At 44.1% G+C, this 13,120-nt stretch overlaps 1 protein-coding gene across 1 annotated transcript in view; it reads left to right on the top strand.

Moving 5' to 3' along the window:
- The window catches only part of LOC306819940 (EVI5-like protein), a 30,649-nt gene extending 19,793 nt beyond the window's left edge, over positions 1-10,856 (top strand). Inside the window, exons 14-18 of the mRNA XM_079337566.1 lie at positions 7,445-7,711; positions 8,715-8,917; positions 9,359-9,475; positions 9,567-9,732; positions 10,425-10,856. Coding sequence (XP_079193692.1) covers positions 7,445-7,711; positions 8,715-8,917; positions 9,359-9,475; positions 9,567-9,732; positions 10,425-10,609 — 938 coding nt within the window. The 3' untranslated portion in view covers positions 10,610-10,856. The remainder of the gene's footprint in view (positions 1-7,444; positions 7,712-8,714; positions 8,918-9,358; positions 9,476-9,566; positions 9,733-10,424) is intronic.
- The last annotated feature ends 2,264 nt before the right edge of the window (positions 10,857-13,120 follow it).

The following is a 13,120-nucleotide window of genomic DNA, read 5'->3' as shown; positions in this document are numbered from 1 at the left end:
TCTAATCAAAGCAAACGTCTCGGTGCACTTCTCAAAATGTCAAACTATTCCTTTAATCATCAGTGTGTCATTTCTGGACGCATCAGATCACAGGCTCGTGTTGATGACAGCGTGTGGAGGGAGGCGTTCTTACTGTGAGGAGAAAAAGGCTGCCATCATGACTGGAGGAAAATATTTTACATATCAAACGTTAATATATCACGTGTACAAAAAAAAAAGGGTTTAAAAACAAATACGAGGAGGAGCCATGAGTCTTTGTGTGGAGAGTGAGAGTGAGAGTAGGTTTAGGTTATCAAACAGGGTGATCTGCTTTTTGCACAACACGGAAAGAGGGAACTCTGCACGTAACGAAATGAGCAGTGAGTCGTGCGTCTGAATGGATTCACGGGGAGATCATGTTTGATTGAACGCAGCCCTGTACGGACGGCCTCGTCGATCTCCAACATTCATCACCCAGACGCTGCTTTTATTTCATCATTCATCATATTAATGCTTTTTCACAATGATGCTCTTTTCTTTCTTTTTTTTGCTTCAGTGGTGCTGGGCATGATCCTCGCCGCCGTCTAAGAAATAAGGAAACTGGATCAGGCAGTATTGGCCGTGAGAGAGCTAAAGAGGATGTTGGTGTGCCCACATTGCAGTTGCAAATAACAGCTTTTTAGTGGTCGTTCATGAGCGCAACAACTGAAATCTCTACACAGGAATCAGTGCTGTCAGCTGTGTCAGAGCAGATAAGTGATTTGACTTCCAGAATGAAAACTCGCAGCAGCACTGAACATGAGAAAAAGGGTCTTTTATTGTTTTTAGTTCGGGTCAAAACTGGAGCTCGACCGATATCGATACGTCTGCCGATATCTTTCTTCGATCTGCAGAGATCGATGAAGACGTGCACGTGTGTTGTGTTCATCCTTTCATGCAGTTATCGAACAGTTGTTAAGAAGACAAGATGGCTGGAAAATAACTGAGCATGAACGTACTGATGGTCGTTTGATACGCTTGTATCGGGTCGATATTATCGGCTGGTTGATGAATCGGTCGGGCTCCAGTCAGAACTGACCATCAGGTGTCACTCCATGGTGTTTGTTCATATTGCTGCCCAGCAGTAGCAGGTCCTTTCTAACTTTCACATGTTTGGTGAACGTACTGGACCAGCCGGGCATCGCAACTTCTTTTTACCCTTCAAAAGTGGGCGGGGCTTATCTTAGCACCTCTGCATACGGAGGCAGCAACACGGAGCAAAATGCAAGAATAGGAGGCTAACTCGCTCGTCTTATTCATCTGGCAGCAAATGATTTGGTCGTTAACTTTTACCAAATGCAAAAAGCTTTCGCTGCTGCCGTCATGTTTGTTCTTAAAAAGGCATCAAAGACCTTTTAAACCCTCCCCTGATTGTGATTGGCCCAAACCAGAATCCAGACGGTTGTCGAAAGAGCAAATAAAACACGAGTTTGAAGATGCATCCAAGGCTGCTTCCATGAACGAGCTGTGTCTAATTCAGAGACGAGCGAGAGGTGTTCAGACTGTCTGAGGCGTCCTGACCCGGGTCAGAGCTTCGTGGTCACCAGGACACGAGCGTGCCGGTGCTCTGCCCTCGCCGCCGTCCGAATATCACCATCTACTGTGATGAAACATTGAGGATAAACTTCTAGCGCGTTGTGTTTACCGTCAGTATTTAGGTTTCTCCCGCTCACAGAAGTAACGGGATGATAATGGACCATCGTAACGTGCCATAAAAGTCGGCAGATTTAGACGCTGTGCTGAACGGCCTCGTGTTTGCTCAAAGGTCAGCGCCGCGTATAGAGAGAGAGCTCTGTGGACTTTAAACACCATCTCACTGTGTCGCTCCGGACTCTCCATCGTGGAGCTGAAACATCCACACGTTTTCTCCCCCCCCCCGACTCAAAGCGGGAGAAAGGAGACGAAGCAGTGCAGGAAAAAAAAAACAACCAAACAGAAAACAGAAGGTGGATTCTTCAGTCGTTGAGCAGACGGCAACATGTCCACCTTCGTTTGTCTGCTGGTTGGATTCCTCCGATGTGTGATGTGTTTGTGACGGCTGTTCATCCCCAGAAACCTTGTCCACCTTCTCTCTCTCTCTCTCTCTCTCTCTCTCTCTCTCTCTCTCTCTCTCTTTCTGTCTTGCAATTCAACTGATTGTTGTTATTGAGTATATTAAATGACGGTACAGATTATATAAATTCAAAGTGCGATGGGGGAAAAAAATACGTTTCAGTGTTCTGTATCCTACGAATGATACGAAATAAACTTTGACATTGCACCTTTGCAAAGGCCTGATTGTCTCGTTGTTGTTTATTTCTTGGTGAGGGTCATCAGGGCGGGGCTTACACAGGTAAAGGGTCATCAGGGCGGGGCTTACACACAGGTGAGGGTCATCAGGGCGGGGCTTACACACAGGTGATGGTCATCAGGGCGGGGCTTACACACAGGTGATGGTCATCAGGGCGGGGCTCACACACAGGTGAGGGTCATCAGGGCAGGGCTTACACACAGGTGAGGGTCATCAGGGCAGGGCTTACACACAGGTGAGGGTCATCAGGGCGGGGCTTACACACAGGTAAAGGGTCATCAGGTCGGGCTTACACACAGGTGAGGGTCATCAGGGCGGGGCTTACACACAGGTGAGGGTCATCAGGGCGGGGCTTACATACAGGTGAGGGTCATCAGGGCAGGGCTTACACACAGGTGAGGGTCATCAGGGCGGGGCTTACATACAGGTAAAGGGTCATCAGGGCGGGGCGGACACACAAGGCGGGAAACATGAGGATCAGGATCTAAAAGAGAGGCATCATGGGTAAATCCAAAAAGCATGAACCAGGAAATGAAGAATACAAAAGGTAAAAACATGACCTAATGCTAAACCTTCCATACATCACATACATCATTATCATACACTGACTTCCTGTTCACAGCTCGCTGTTTGCTTTATGAATCACTTTTCACTGAACTTCAAAGAACCCGGGGAAGTTTGTGAAGTCGGAGCTCGTTGCTAACTGTACTTGAACACCTTTGAGGTTTTGTGTCGCAGACAGACGGAGGCGGTTTGTGAAATCCAGACGAGCGATTCGTCTCGATGTCGCAAGAAATCTCCAGCATTAATAAATCCTCCATTAACGTCCGACCTCGGGTCTGTGGGCAAATAAAACCAAGGATGTTTCTAACTTTCAACCAGCCGACAGAAATTGAATTTCCTGTGATTTTGATGATGTTCGTTGACTCGAATAGTTCTGTTCAAACTGAAGCCACACGGGTCGTGAAAGACGAGGTTTCTCATTCATTACAGAGAATCAGCAGTTGCATCAGTCGGCTTCTTTTTTTTCTTTTTGACTTCCACGCTCTGTTTTGTAACGCGACGGTGTCAACACAGTGTGTCAACACTTTCTGCAGAATTTTCTGCAACACAACTCCATCCTGTCAGAGTCCACGTGGCTGTTTTCAGCTTCTCAGTTTGCACTGAAGTTTTTATTATCTTAAAAGAAGAAGAAGAAGAAGAAGAAGAAGTCGACTTGGAGAGGCTGAGATGGTGCATGTTTGTGTGTGCGTGTGTGTGTGTGTGTGTGTGTGTGTGTGTGTGTGTGTGTGTGTGTGAGGAGGAAGCAGTGTGGTCGTTAGCTCTAGAGGTGTCAGAGCTGAAACACTTCCTCGTCTGTCACTCCTCTCATCACTGCGAGAGCCGCAGAGAGAGAGAGAGAGAGAGAGAGAGAGAGAGAGAGAGAGAGAGAGAGAGAGAGAGAGAGAGAGAGAGAGAGAGAGAGAGAGAGAGAGAGAGAGAGAGAGAGAGAGAGAGAGAGAGAGAGAGAGAGAGAGAGAGAGAGAGAGAGAGAGAGAGAGAGAGAGAGAGAACATGGACGCCCCCGCCATCAGAGCACACTGACCTCACATGTGACACTCTGACTTCACTCCACGCTCGACTTCGATCAGCGTTAGATCAGTAAGGAGACGTTCAGGTGAGACGTGAGGAGCAACATCTGGTGAGTAGTTTTTTATTTTTATTCTACAAATCTTCCTTCATATTTGTGTTTGTGTGAACAGAACGTTCTGCTGGTTTGTTCATTTTTCTTTAAAAAAAAACAAAAAAAAAAACTTTTTAGTGGTTTTCAAGCCTCAGGACTCCCCGCCAACTCCAACCAATCAGATCAGTTTTGTGTGAAATGGTGCAGTTTGGACGTCAGACGGTAGACGGTGTTTAAAAAGCCCTTCATGAACTTTCTCTCACGGTCCACTGATAACGCCTCCACGACCCACTTTTGGGCCCCGACCCACCAGTTGAGAACCACCACTCTAAAAAAAAAAATATGATTGTTGTTGTGTTCGATGGCTTCAGTGTGGTCGGACCTGGAGCTTCATAAAGTCTGAATTCATCTAAACTGAATCCACTCCATGAAATACTTTGTGTGGCGTCGGAGTCTTTAGACCACTTTCTGAAGGTCTCGACCTCTCGGAGTCTGAAGCACAAACACTGAGAAGGAAAACGCCAAATCATTTCAGTTCATTTTTTATCAGCCCGGTTTTATCTCTGTATTTTTATTTGTATCTTTTATGTTTTGTTCATATATTCAAATGATTTCTCGTTCACACCGTGGTTCATAAAGAGGACTTTGACTGGTCTTGGTTCTCGTCTCGGCCTCGGAGCACTCTGGTCTCCGTTAGTGATGTCTTGACTTGTGTTTTGCATTCTTCTGATGCTCTTCAGTACTCATCGTTGTTTTGTGACTTTTAATCAGCCTGGCACAGGAAGTGTCTTTGAGCTGTCTCTTATCGGAAGTCCAGATTTTAGATAATAACAAATAGCAAAGGGGGGGGGGGGGGGCTGGGGGGGTTAAGGCATCCAGATCAGATGTTCGTCATTGTCCCTAAAGTGTCGTGCAGTAAGAAGAGAATTAAACACATCAATGGAGATCATGCAGAAGGAAAACCTGCAGCGCGGACGTCTCGCACGGCCTCTTGGCTCATCATCCTACATCAATATGCTGATGATGTCGTCCTTTATCAATGTTCATGTTTGTGTACGAGCGGTCGTCACGAGCAGAGATCAATTTATTGTTGTTTTTTTTAACGCATCTGTTAAATTGAATTAAAGAGTAAAGATTGAGTATTTGTACTCGTCACCTGCTCGGCGTGTGACGTTTGTTCTTCAATCAATAAAAACACTCAAACGTCTCTCTGAGATACGCATATACTATATATACATATATATACATATATATATACATATACATATATAATATAGAATCCGAAAGATTAAAAATAGAACAATTCACGTAAAGAGTTTTTCAGGGGTGCTGAAAGCCGAGCTAAAAAAATCTGTAATTGGTAGAAAAAACGAGTGGTCGAAAACGAGTCAACCTAAAACTCCGAGTATGAAAACTGTAGATATTCAAAAGGCCGTTTTCCATACAGACAAAATTAAACATGATGTTTCAGGGCGAACGCTTCAGAGTCCAGTCCTTCTTTTATAATCGAGGTCATGAGTCCGTTTCTGCAAAAAGGGACAACGGCAACGATTTAGCGATATCCACGTGTCGACGGTTTGGAGCTGTGGAGCAGGCCGACACACTTTATCGTCACGATACGTAAAAGAAGAATGAACAGAGATTCAACATCGATCTGAAGACGTTTGATTCGACAAGCAAAGCCAAGAGGATCATTTTCCGTAATCTCCGGAATCACTAAATGAACCTCACACAAATAATGTTTATTTATTTATCAGACGTCAACAACGAAGTTTGGGTGGGGGGGGTCCTTTATTTCACTGTCCTTTATATAAAGGACACTGTCACTGTCCTTTATTTGATAGGACAGTGAATCAATATGATTCAGGGAAGGAGCCACAGGCCGGACTTGAACCCGGGCCACCTGTAATATAGCCTCCTTACATGGGGTGCGACATGACCGCTAGGCCATCTATCTTATAATATTTTATTTTTTATTACTTGATTTCATGCTTCCTGATAAAAAAAATTCACAGCAAAAAAAAATAAAAAATAAAAAGATTAAAGGGGGGAGAAAATGCCTTTTTAGAAATTTGGCAGAAACTAAGAAAAACGTTGATTTCTGAGAGTTTTATTTTTTCAGTCATTTGTAAAATCTAAAAATGTGCTAAATTTCTCTAAAAATATATTTAATTTTTTTCACTCTTTTTTTCGTATCTCAGAGACATTTTTGAAAGTGTCTGTTGCTTTTGGTCTGTCAACTTGTTCTGGTAGCTGGGGAGGTATCGAGGCGTTTCCCGAGCACTGACAAGTTGCCCTTGAGCAAGGCACCAAACCCCCAGCCAAGGGGCTGCCAGACAACATATTTACAAAGACACAAGATAGTGATATAAGGACAAAAACAAGCAAAGTCATACATGCAACACATACAACATTAAAACCACAACAGTCACAGCTCGAGAGTTCAGTCGACACGTTGAGAAATGAACAAACAGTGTCGACATCATACACAATTATTTTCAACATAAGAAAACAGAGTGTTTTTAAATAAGTGAAATGATGATGAAGAACAAAGATTTAAATGTCATTTCTTCCAATCAGAAGGAGCACAAAACACCAGCTTCCTTTGATTCATAAAACATGTCAAATAAATTCAAAACACATCACCTGCCTGTACGAACACTTGACAAACACTCATGTTAAATGTGTCCTTTTACTGTTTTCATCAGTACAACAGAAACAGCTGCAGAGACTTGTTGTTTAAATGCATCGGGACGAGTAAACTCGACAGCATGTAGCCTGACTGAATTTAAAATGTCCGTCCCTCGATGGGCCATTAAAGGGGACATGATGTTAAAAATCCTCGTTAACGTATATGGATCAATAGATGCAGAAACAGTGCAGGATACGTAATCACACAATAACACAAAGACAAACAGGAAGCGCCAGATCATAAATAACTACAAGACTGAGTCGTGTGTACGAACTGTTTCAGTTTCAGATAAATGATAAAATGATATTGATGCACTGAGGAGACTTTTACTTTAACTCCTGTTCGTCCGTGCCGTTGTTGTTATTGGACTTTTATTCATCCAGGTTTGTCCCGATGAGATCAGAGAGAGAGCTTTTTTTATTTCCTACTCGTCACTTCATGACACGTCAGCACATGCAGGGAAAAGATTGGAGAAGAAGAAATGAACAGAATTTTTTTTTTTTTTTGAATTCAGAAATTTGACTCAGTTGGCGCCAAACTAAACTTCACACTATAATCAACCTTTTTTTTTTTTGCATGAAAATAATTGTGATTTATTTTACGTTTTGAGTGCGTGACAATGCAGTGATGACATTACATTCAAGCATGCAGGAAATGTGCTGGTTTTAAACGTGCAGATCTGCTGCCCTCTTCTGGTCATAAAATATACCACCTGCATCCTTCTTTCATTCTACAGATGAGCTTGATTTCACGTCCACATCTGGTCTTCGTCTCCCCTGAGTGATGCCTCGTTCCTTCTTGGTGAAGCGAGGAGGGTTGCACCACCTTCGGCACGCGGTGAGAAGCCGGAGCCCTGGATCCGCCCCCGTGACCTTTAGCCTCATAGAAAAAAACACGGGGTCCTGGTATGCATCCCTGTGGGACTCCACGGACCAAACACCGGATAATACCATCAAGGAGCCCTTCACCTTATCGCAGCAGGACCCTGAGGCTGACAAACACCTCAATGGAAGTCGGATCCCTCAGCTGCTTAGTCCCAAATCTTACGGTGAGTTCAGGGTCTTTATCCTGCTTGTTATTTACACGTCTGTCACATGTTCTTAAAAAACACAAAACGTTCCTAAACGCCACAAAATTACAGACACATGGTTTCAAAGCTGAGGACTCATAAATGGGGGTCTGAAATTGGCTTAACCGGGATGTGGGGGGTTCAATTCCCAACCCTTGATGCCACATGTCCGATGTGTCCTGAGGAGAGACACTTAACCCCAGGTTGCTCCCACTGCTTTAATGTGGGTGTATGAATGGGATTAGTTCCTTCAGCTTTGTCCATCAGTGTGTGAGCGTGTAGGTCTGACCTGCAGGTGTAAAAGCAAACTCTGACCCATGCACATGGACATTTTAAATGTTTTTGACAGACGTACTTTCTCATAATCACGGGTGTTGGTATGCTTGACATCGTGTACTGCCCCCCTCCCTCCCTCCCTCCTCCAGGGAAAGCCTCCTGCTGTGAGATGCCAACTCAAACAAGCAGTCAGGAAGACTTCAGGGTCGGAAATGCAAAATCTGAAACCAGCTTACATGTCGTCTTATTGCCACTTTGTTCTGCAGCACCTTGACTTCATGCAGTTTCTGTATGTTTGAAGTTTTGTTCTTGCTGTCAGGGGAGATTTGAGAGTCTTAAATAATCAAACACCAACAAAAAGAAATCAAAATGTGAAGAATTTTCATTTCCAAACATTTGAAAACTTTGTGCATGTTTAATTACGTCAGTGGTTCAAAGTTTGTCAGTGCTTTGGGGCCCCCTACTGGCCGGGGGTCCCAAGCATGCCTTGCCTGCTGAAAAGCTGCACCTCCACTTGCTGCAGTGATTCACTGCTCGGCTCATTTTCATTACATTGACCATTTATGAGCAAAGGTCACATGTACACTTTTCCTTTTCTTGTGAGCTCTCTCAATTTGGAAATTGTTGTTTGAGTTTATTTTTATATCTAAAGGTATGAGAGGTCAAATAGCAGCTTTACTAACATCTTTGTCTTTTTTATCTTCAGACTGTAGATCTGCTAAGTTTTGCAGTCCGGTCTGCTGCACCGAAGAAAAACTCGATTCTCATCCCGTGAAACCAGTCGTATGCTCCAGAATTCACGGCGACTCGGAGTATCCAGATAAGCTGTCTTTGGAACTGGCAGACTTGACTCAGCACCCACAGGTCCTGAGGGAGACCAGGAGGCAGGACTGTCCACTGTGCTGCAAAGTATGTCTCACCTCACTACATTAAGTTACATCTGTGTCTCTGACCGACGAGATAAGCCCTTTGTGATGTGAGCTGTAAAATTATGCAACATCTGATGGGGACACTTCCTGGTCTGCTCGCTCTGATTGGCTACCTCGGCGTGTAAAAGTATTCAAATCTTTCACATAACTGGTCCCATAGTGCATGTGCTCTTTTGTGCACGTTGTGCATTCAGCTTTAATTGCATTTTTCAACTTTTAGGCCCCGATGGTTTTAAAAAGAAATCATTCAATGTTGTGCAATACCAGGTTTGGCCACCAGGTGTCGCCAGCTCATCATAGGAGAAAATAAATCACAACCAGGGTCGCTACTTTCTGGTGAAAGTTTCAAACATTCATCTCTCCTGAAGTCTGAATATAAATTTTTTACACTTCAAGTTTTTTCCTGTCTCTGTCTTTGCAGAGTTTTTCATGTCTGTCAAGTCTGAAGACTCACATATGCAGGAGTCACAGCAGCAGATCCTCCCTGACACCAGCACGCAGATCAAATGATAACACGGCACCGTACAGGGGCAACAAGGTCAGCTCACATCTCTCTTCATGGGGACGTTAAAACCATGGATACGACACGACACGCCTGGATTCATAACCGCTGCACCTGTTTGTTTTAGGAGAGGACGTTCGGCTGTTCCGTGTGTGGGAAAGAGTTCAAGCGCTCGTCCACCCTCTCCACCCATCTCCTCATCCACTCAGACACACGACCTTACCCCTGCCAGTACTGCGGCAAGAGCTTCCACCAGAAGTCCGACATGAAGAAGCACACCTTCATACACACTGGTGAGCTCGTCTTTAAATTCACCTGTTAAATCCCTGTTCACCTGTTGAATCGCTTACATACATGGACGACGTGGTCTTAGTGACGTCACCCATTGGTTACTGAAGGGACATTTTGAAGCCAGATGTCATCATCGCCATATTGAAAATGTTGTTTTGAGAAATACGGCACAATCTCCATCATAGTTTAAAGGTCACATATTCTGCAAAATGAGATTCACCATGTTTTCCCTTCATGACATCACAAAGGGCAGTAGCCCCTCCCTCAGGTGGGTGACACTCCCACAGCTAGGTGTTTGTTCTGCCCTCTGAGTCTGCCTTCTCACCGTAAACAATAGGACATGGAGCCAGAAAGCAGCGAGTACACCCGAGCCCTTCCAGAGAGGGGGCGTGGTCAGACACAGCTCATTTACATATTTAAAGCTACAGACACAGAAACAGCCTGTTCTGAGCAGGGCTCAGAGGGGGTTGGTATTTATCCTCCAGCGCATTTTTAAGTGTTTTTGGACAAAAATAAAATTCAGGATGAATGAGGGAAATGGACCTGAATTGAGAAACTTACCTGGTTCTATTCTTCTTAAAAAAATTAAAAAAGAGGTAAAATGGCAAACAACCTCGAAAAACAACTCCAGCAACGGGCGTTAAAAACATCAATCATGTGTTTGTGAATGACTTGTGTTATGTTTGCACACCAGGAGAGAAACCCCACATGTGTCAGATATGCGGGAAGTCCTTCAGCCAGAGCTCCAACCTCATCACCCACAGCCGCAAACACCTGGACGAGCGTCCGTACCACTGTCCCCGCTGCCGCTACGGCTTCCAGCACAAAGTGGAGCTGCGACAGCATCAGGAGCGCCACTGCAGCTGCCGCCCGCTGTGACCACGAGCGGGGTCAGAGTCGACCACCAGCAGAGACATGTTACACTCATAAGTGAAGTCAGGGCGTGAAAAGACTGAATGCTGTATGTTAATATTCAATACTTCAAATCTCAATGAGTTCTTTTACATAGACGTCAGTTTCCCGGTGTGATCCGGTTTTTTAAGGATCCGGTTTTTGTGCATCACATTCCGATTTCAGAAACCAGGATAAACTCTTATTCCCATTCTGAGAAAGATGAGAGTTTCTGACAGCATCAGCATTGAAGGAAAGCATCAGCAAACCAAATGTGTCTTTTGAGTCCGATGGAGGTGTTAACAAACGCCGGTTTGTTAACATGTCGTCCTCGGGTCACGTTGGAAAGTGCCAAGGAAACATGACGACATCAGAACCAGAGACGTGGCTCTGATCCAACAACTTTTACCAAAACCCTGGATGAGATGCTTGGTCACTGTTTGGTGGTCGGTTTGTTTTATAAGAAATAAACTCCACAGGTGCCTGAACAAATAAGTAATCCGTGAATATCGTGTGTACAGCGATATGAAGAACCAGGTTTCTCTGTGTGATTGTAAACGCCATAAATATGAATATGATCAACACTGGGATATATAACTGGGACACTCGAATCCACATAAACACACTCAGTTATGTTTGTATCTTCTGTTTCTTATTCAAGTGTAAAAATGGGGGAAAAAAACATTATTAATCACATGTTGAATAAAACGTTAGATGTTTGTTTTACAAGCTTTATTTGTCTCACATTGTGACTTCCTGCAGATCTGTGATCGTGCTCCCTTTGTAAACAAGACATTCTTGGATAGGAGCGCTGCGGGGGTCCAGAGGACAGGTGGTCTTTGGGGAAAGGTGGAATTGATCTGTTGGAAAACAAAGCCGATGTGGAAGTGTAAAATCCTGCAGTTTGATGAATGAGGGATGAAGTCACACACACACACTTTTTTACTGCAGAAATAAACATGTTTACAGCCTGGGACAAAAACACATTAAATATGTCTGATTAGTTATTGAACTTAAAGCCTTTATTTATTCATCATTACAGGTGAAGTGCAAAATATTTAGCAGGTAGACATGTTACAGTTCATGACGGGGAGTGATCTTCCTGTGTGATCATGAAGGAAACATGCTGTGTTGAAGCTTCTCTGACAACAATGCAGCAGCCAGTATGTCCTCCTTCTAACTTTAGATTCTGCTCCTGAATGCTCTGGATTTGATTGGACCAGAGAAGGTAGGCGGGGCTTTGAAGGCCGTTTTGGACGCCCCTGGGTTTGCCAGATATGAGAGCAGTTATCAGGTCAACAGGTGTTGCAGCGATGGAAGCGGGCAGTGGAACTGCTTCAGATAGAAGTGATTGTACCCGAGCTAAAAAGCCTCTGCATGTTTCTAATAAGCTCCAGCAGCAGAAAGCTGCTCAAACTAGGATCAATGTTGGAGATGAAACATGGAGAGAGGTTAGAACGCAGAAAGCTTTACAGACCCATGCAGAGCTGGCTAAACACTGAAGCTACAGTGTCCGCCACATGCAGAGCTGGCTAAACACTGAAGCTACAGTGTCCACCACATGCAGAGCTGGCTAAACACTGAAGCTACAGTGTCCACCGCATGCTGACCTGTGTGAGAGGAGGGGGGAGACAGCTCTCTGTGATGATTAGAGTGTAGACTGCAGTACCCATTTTAAACACGAGGGATCAGAGTGACATATACATCTTTGTAGTAGATAGATAGATAGATAGATAGATAGATAGATAGATAGATAGATTGATAGCTTGATAGATTGATAGATAGATAGATACTTTATTGATCCCGAGGGAAATTCAAGGCATCCAGTAGCAGTATACAGACAGGCAGGACACAAGACATTGGTTACAATACACACCCGCTGTCCCCCCTCCCCTCTCTATACAATAATCCCCCAAACAAGATTTAGCAGCCCCTATGTGACTAAGAGTAAACATAATTACAAGTTAAACCTGTGCAGTTAGCATTAGCATTAGACTTAAAACGTATATAGCATAATGTACATAACCTGTGAGGAGAGAAAAACATGTGTGCTGGTTAAAAGAGACCTGTAAACAGTTAAAGAGCCTTAGAAACAAAGTGCTGACCTTCTAGAAACTAGTTACATGTGCATGTACAGAGGTGTTTGAGGTAGTGCCAGAGGTGTGAGTACAGTCAGTAAACAGTCAATGCAGAGATGCAGACTGGGCCATTAAAGTGCTCAGCAACATAAAGGAGCAGTGATTAGCATTAAGTGTCCAAAACAACAAGGTGAAACCAGGAGTGGTTAGGGTGATTGCCATTAAAGTACCCAACTATTGAGGGAAGACAATAGAGTGAAACGTGACCTAGTTAGGGTGATCATGTCAACCATTACAGATGTAGCATAACACAACAGTAGGATGAAACCAGACATGATTAGGGTGATTATCATTAAAGTGACCAGTGCTCAGTAAGTGACTATCAATATGCGTTAAAGTGTCCAACTGGGGGCTGACTCTG

This window comes from Symphodus melops (genome assembly GCF_947650265.1).
Source record: "Symphodus melops genome assembly, chromosome: 2".
Taxonomy (NCBI): Eukaryota; Metazoa; Chordata; class Actinopteri; order Labriformes; family Labridae; genus Symphodus; species Symphodus melops.
This window is presented reverse-complemented; position numbering and strand designations above follow the sequence as displayed.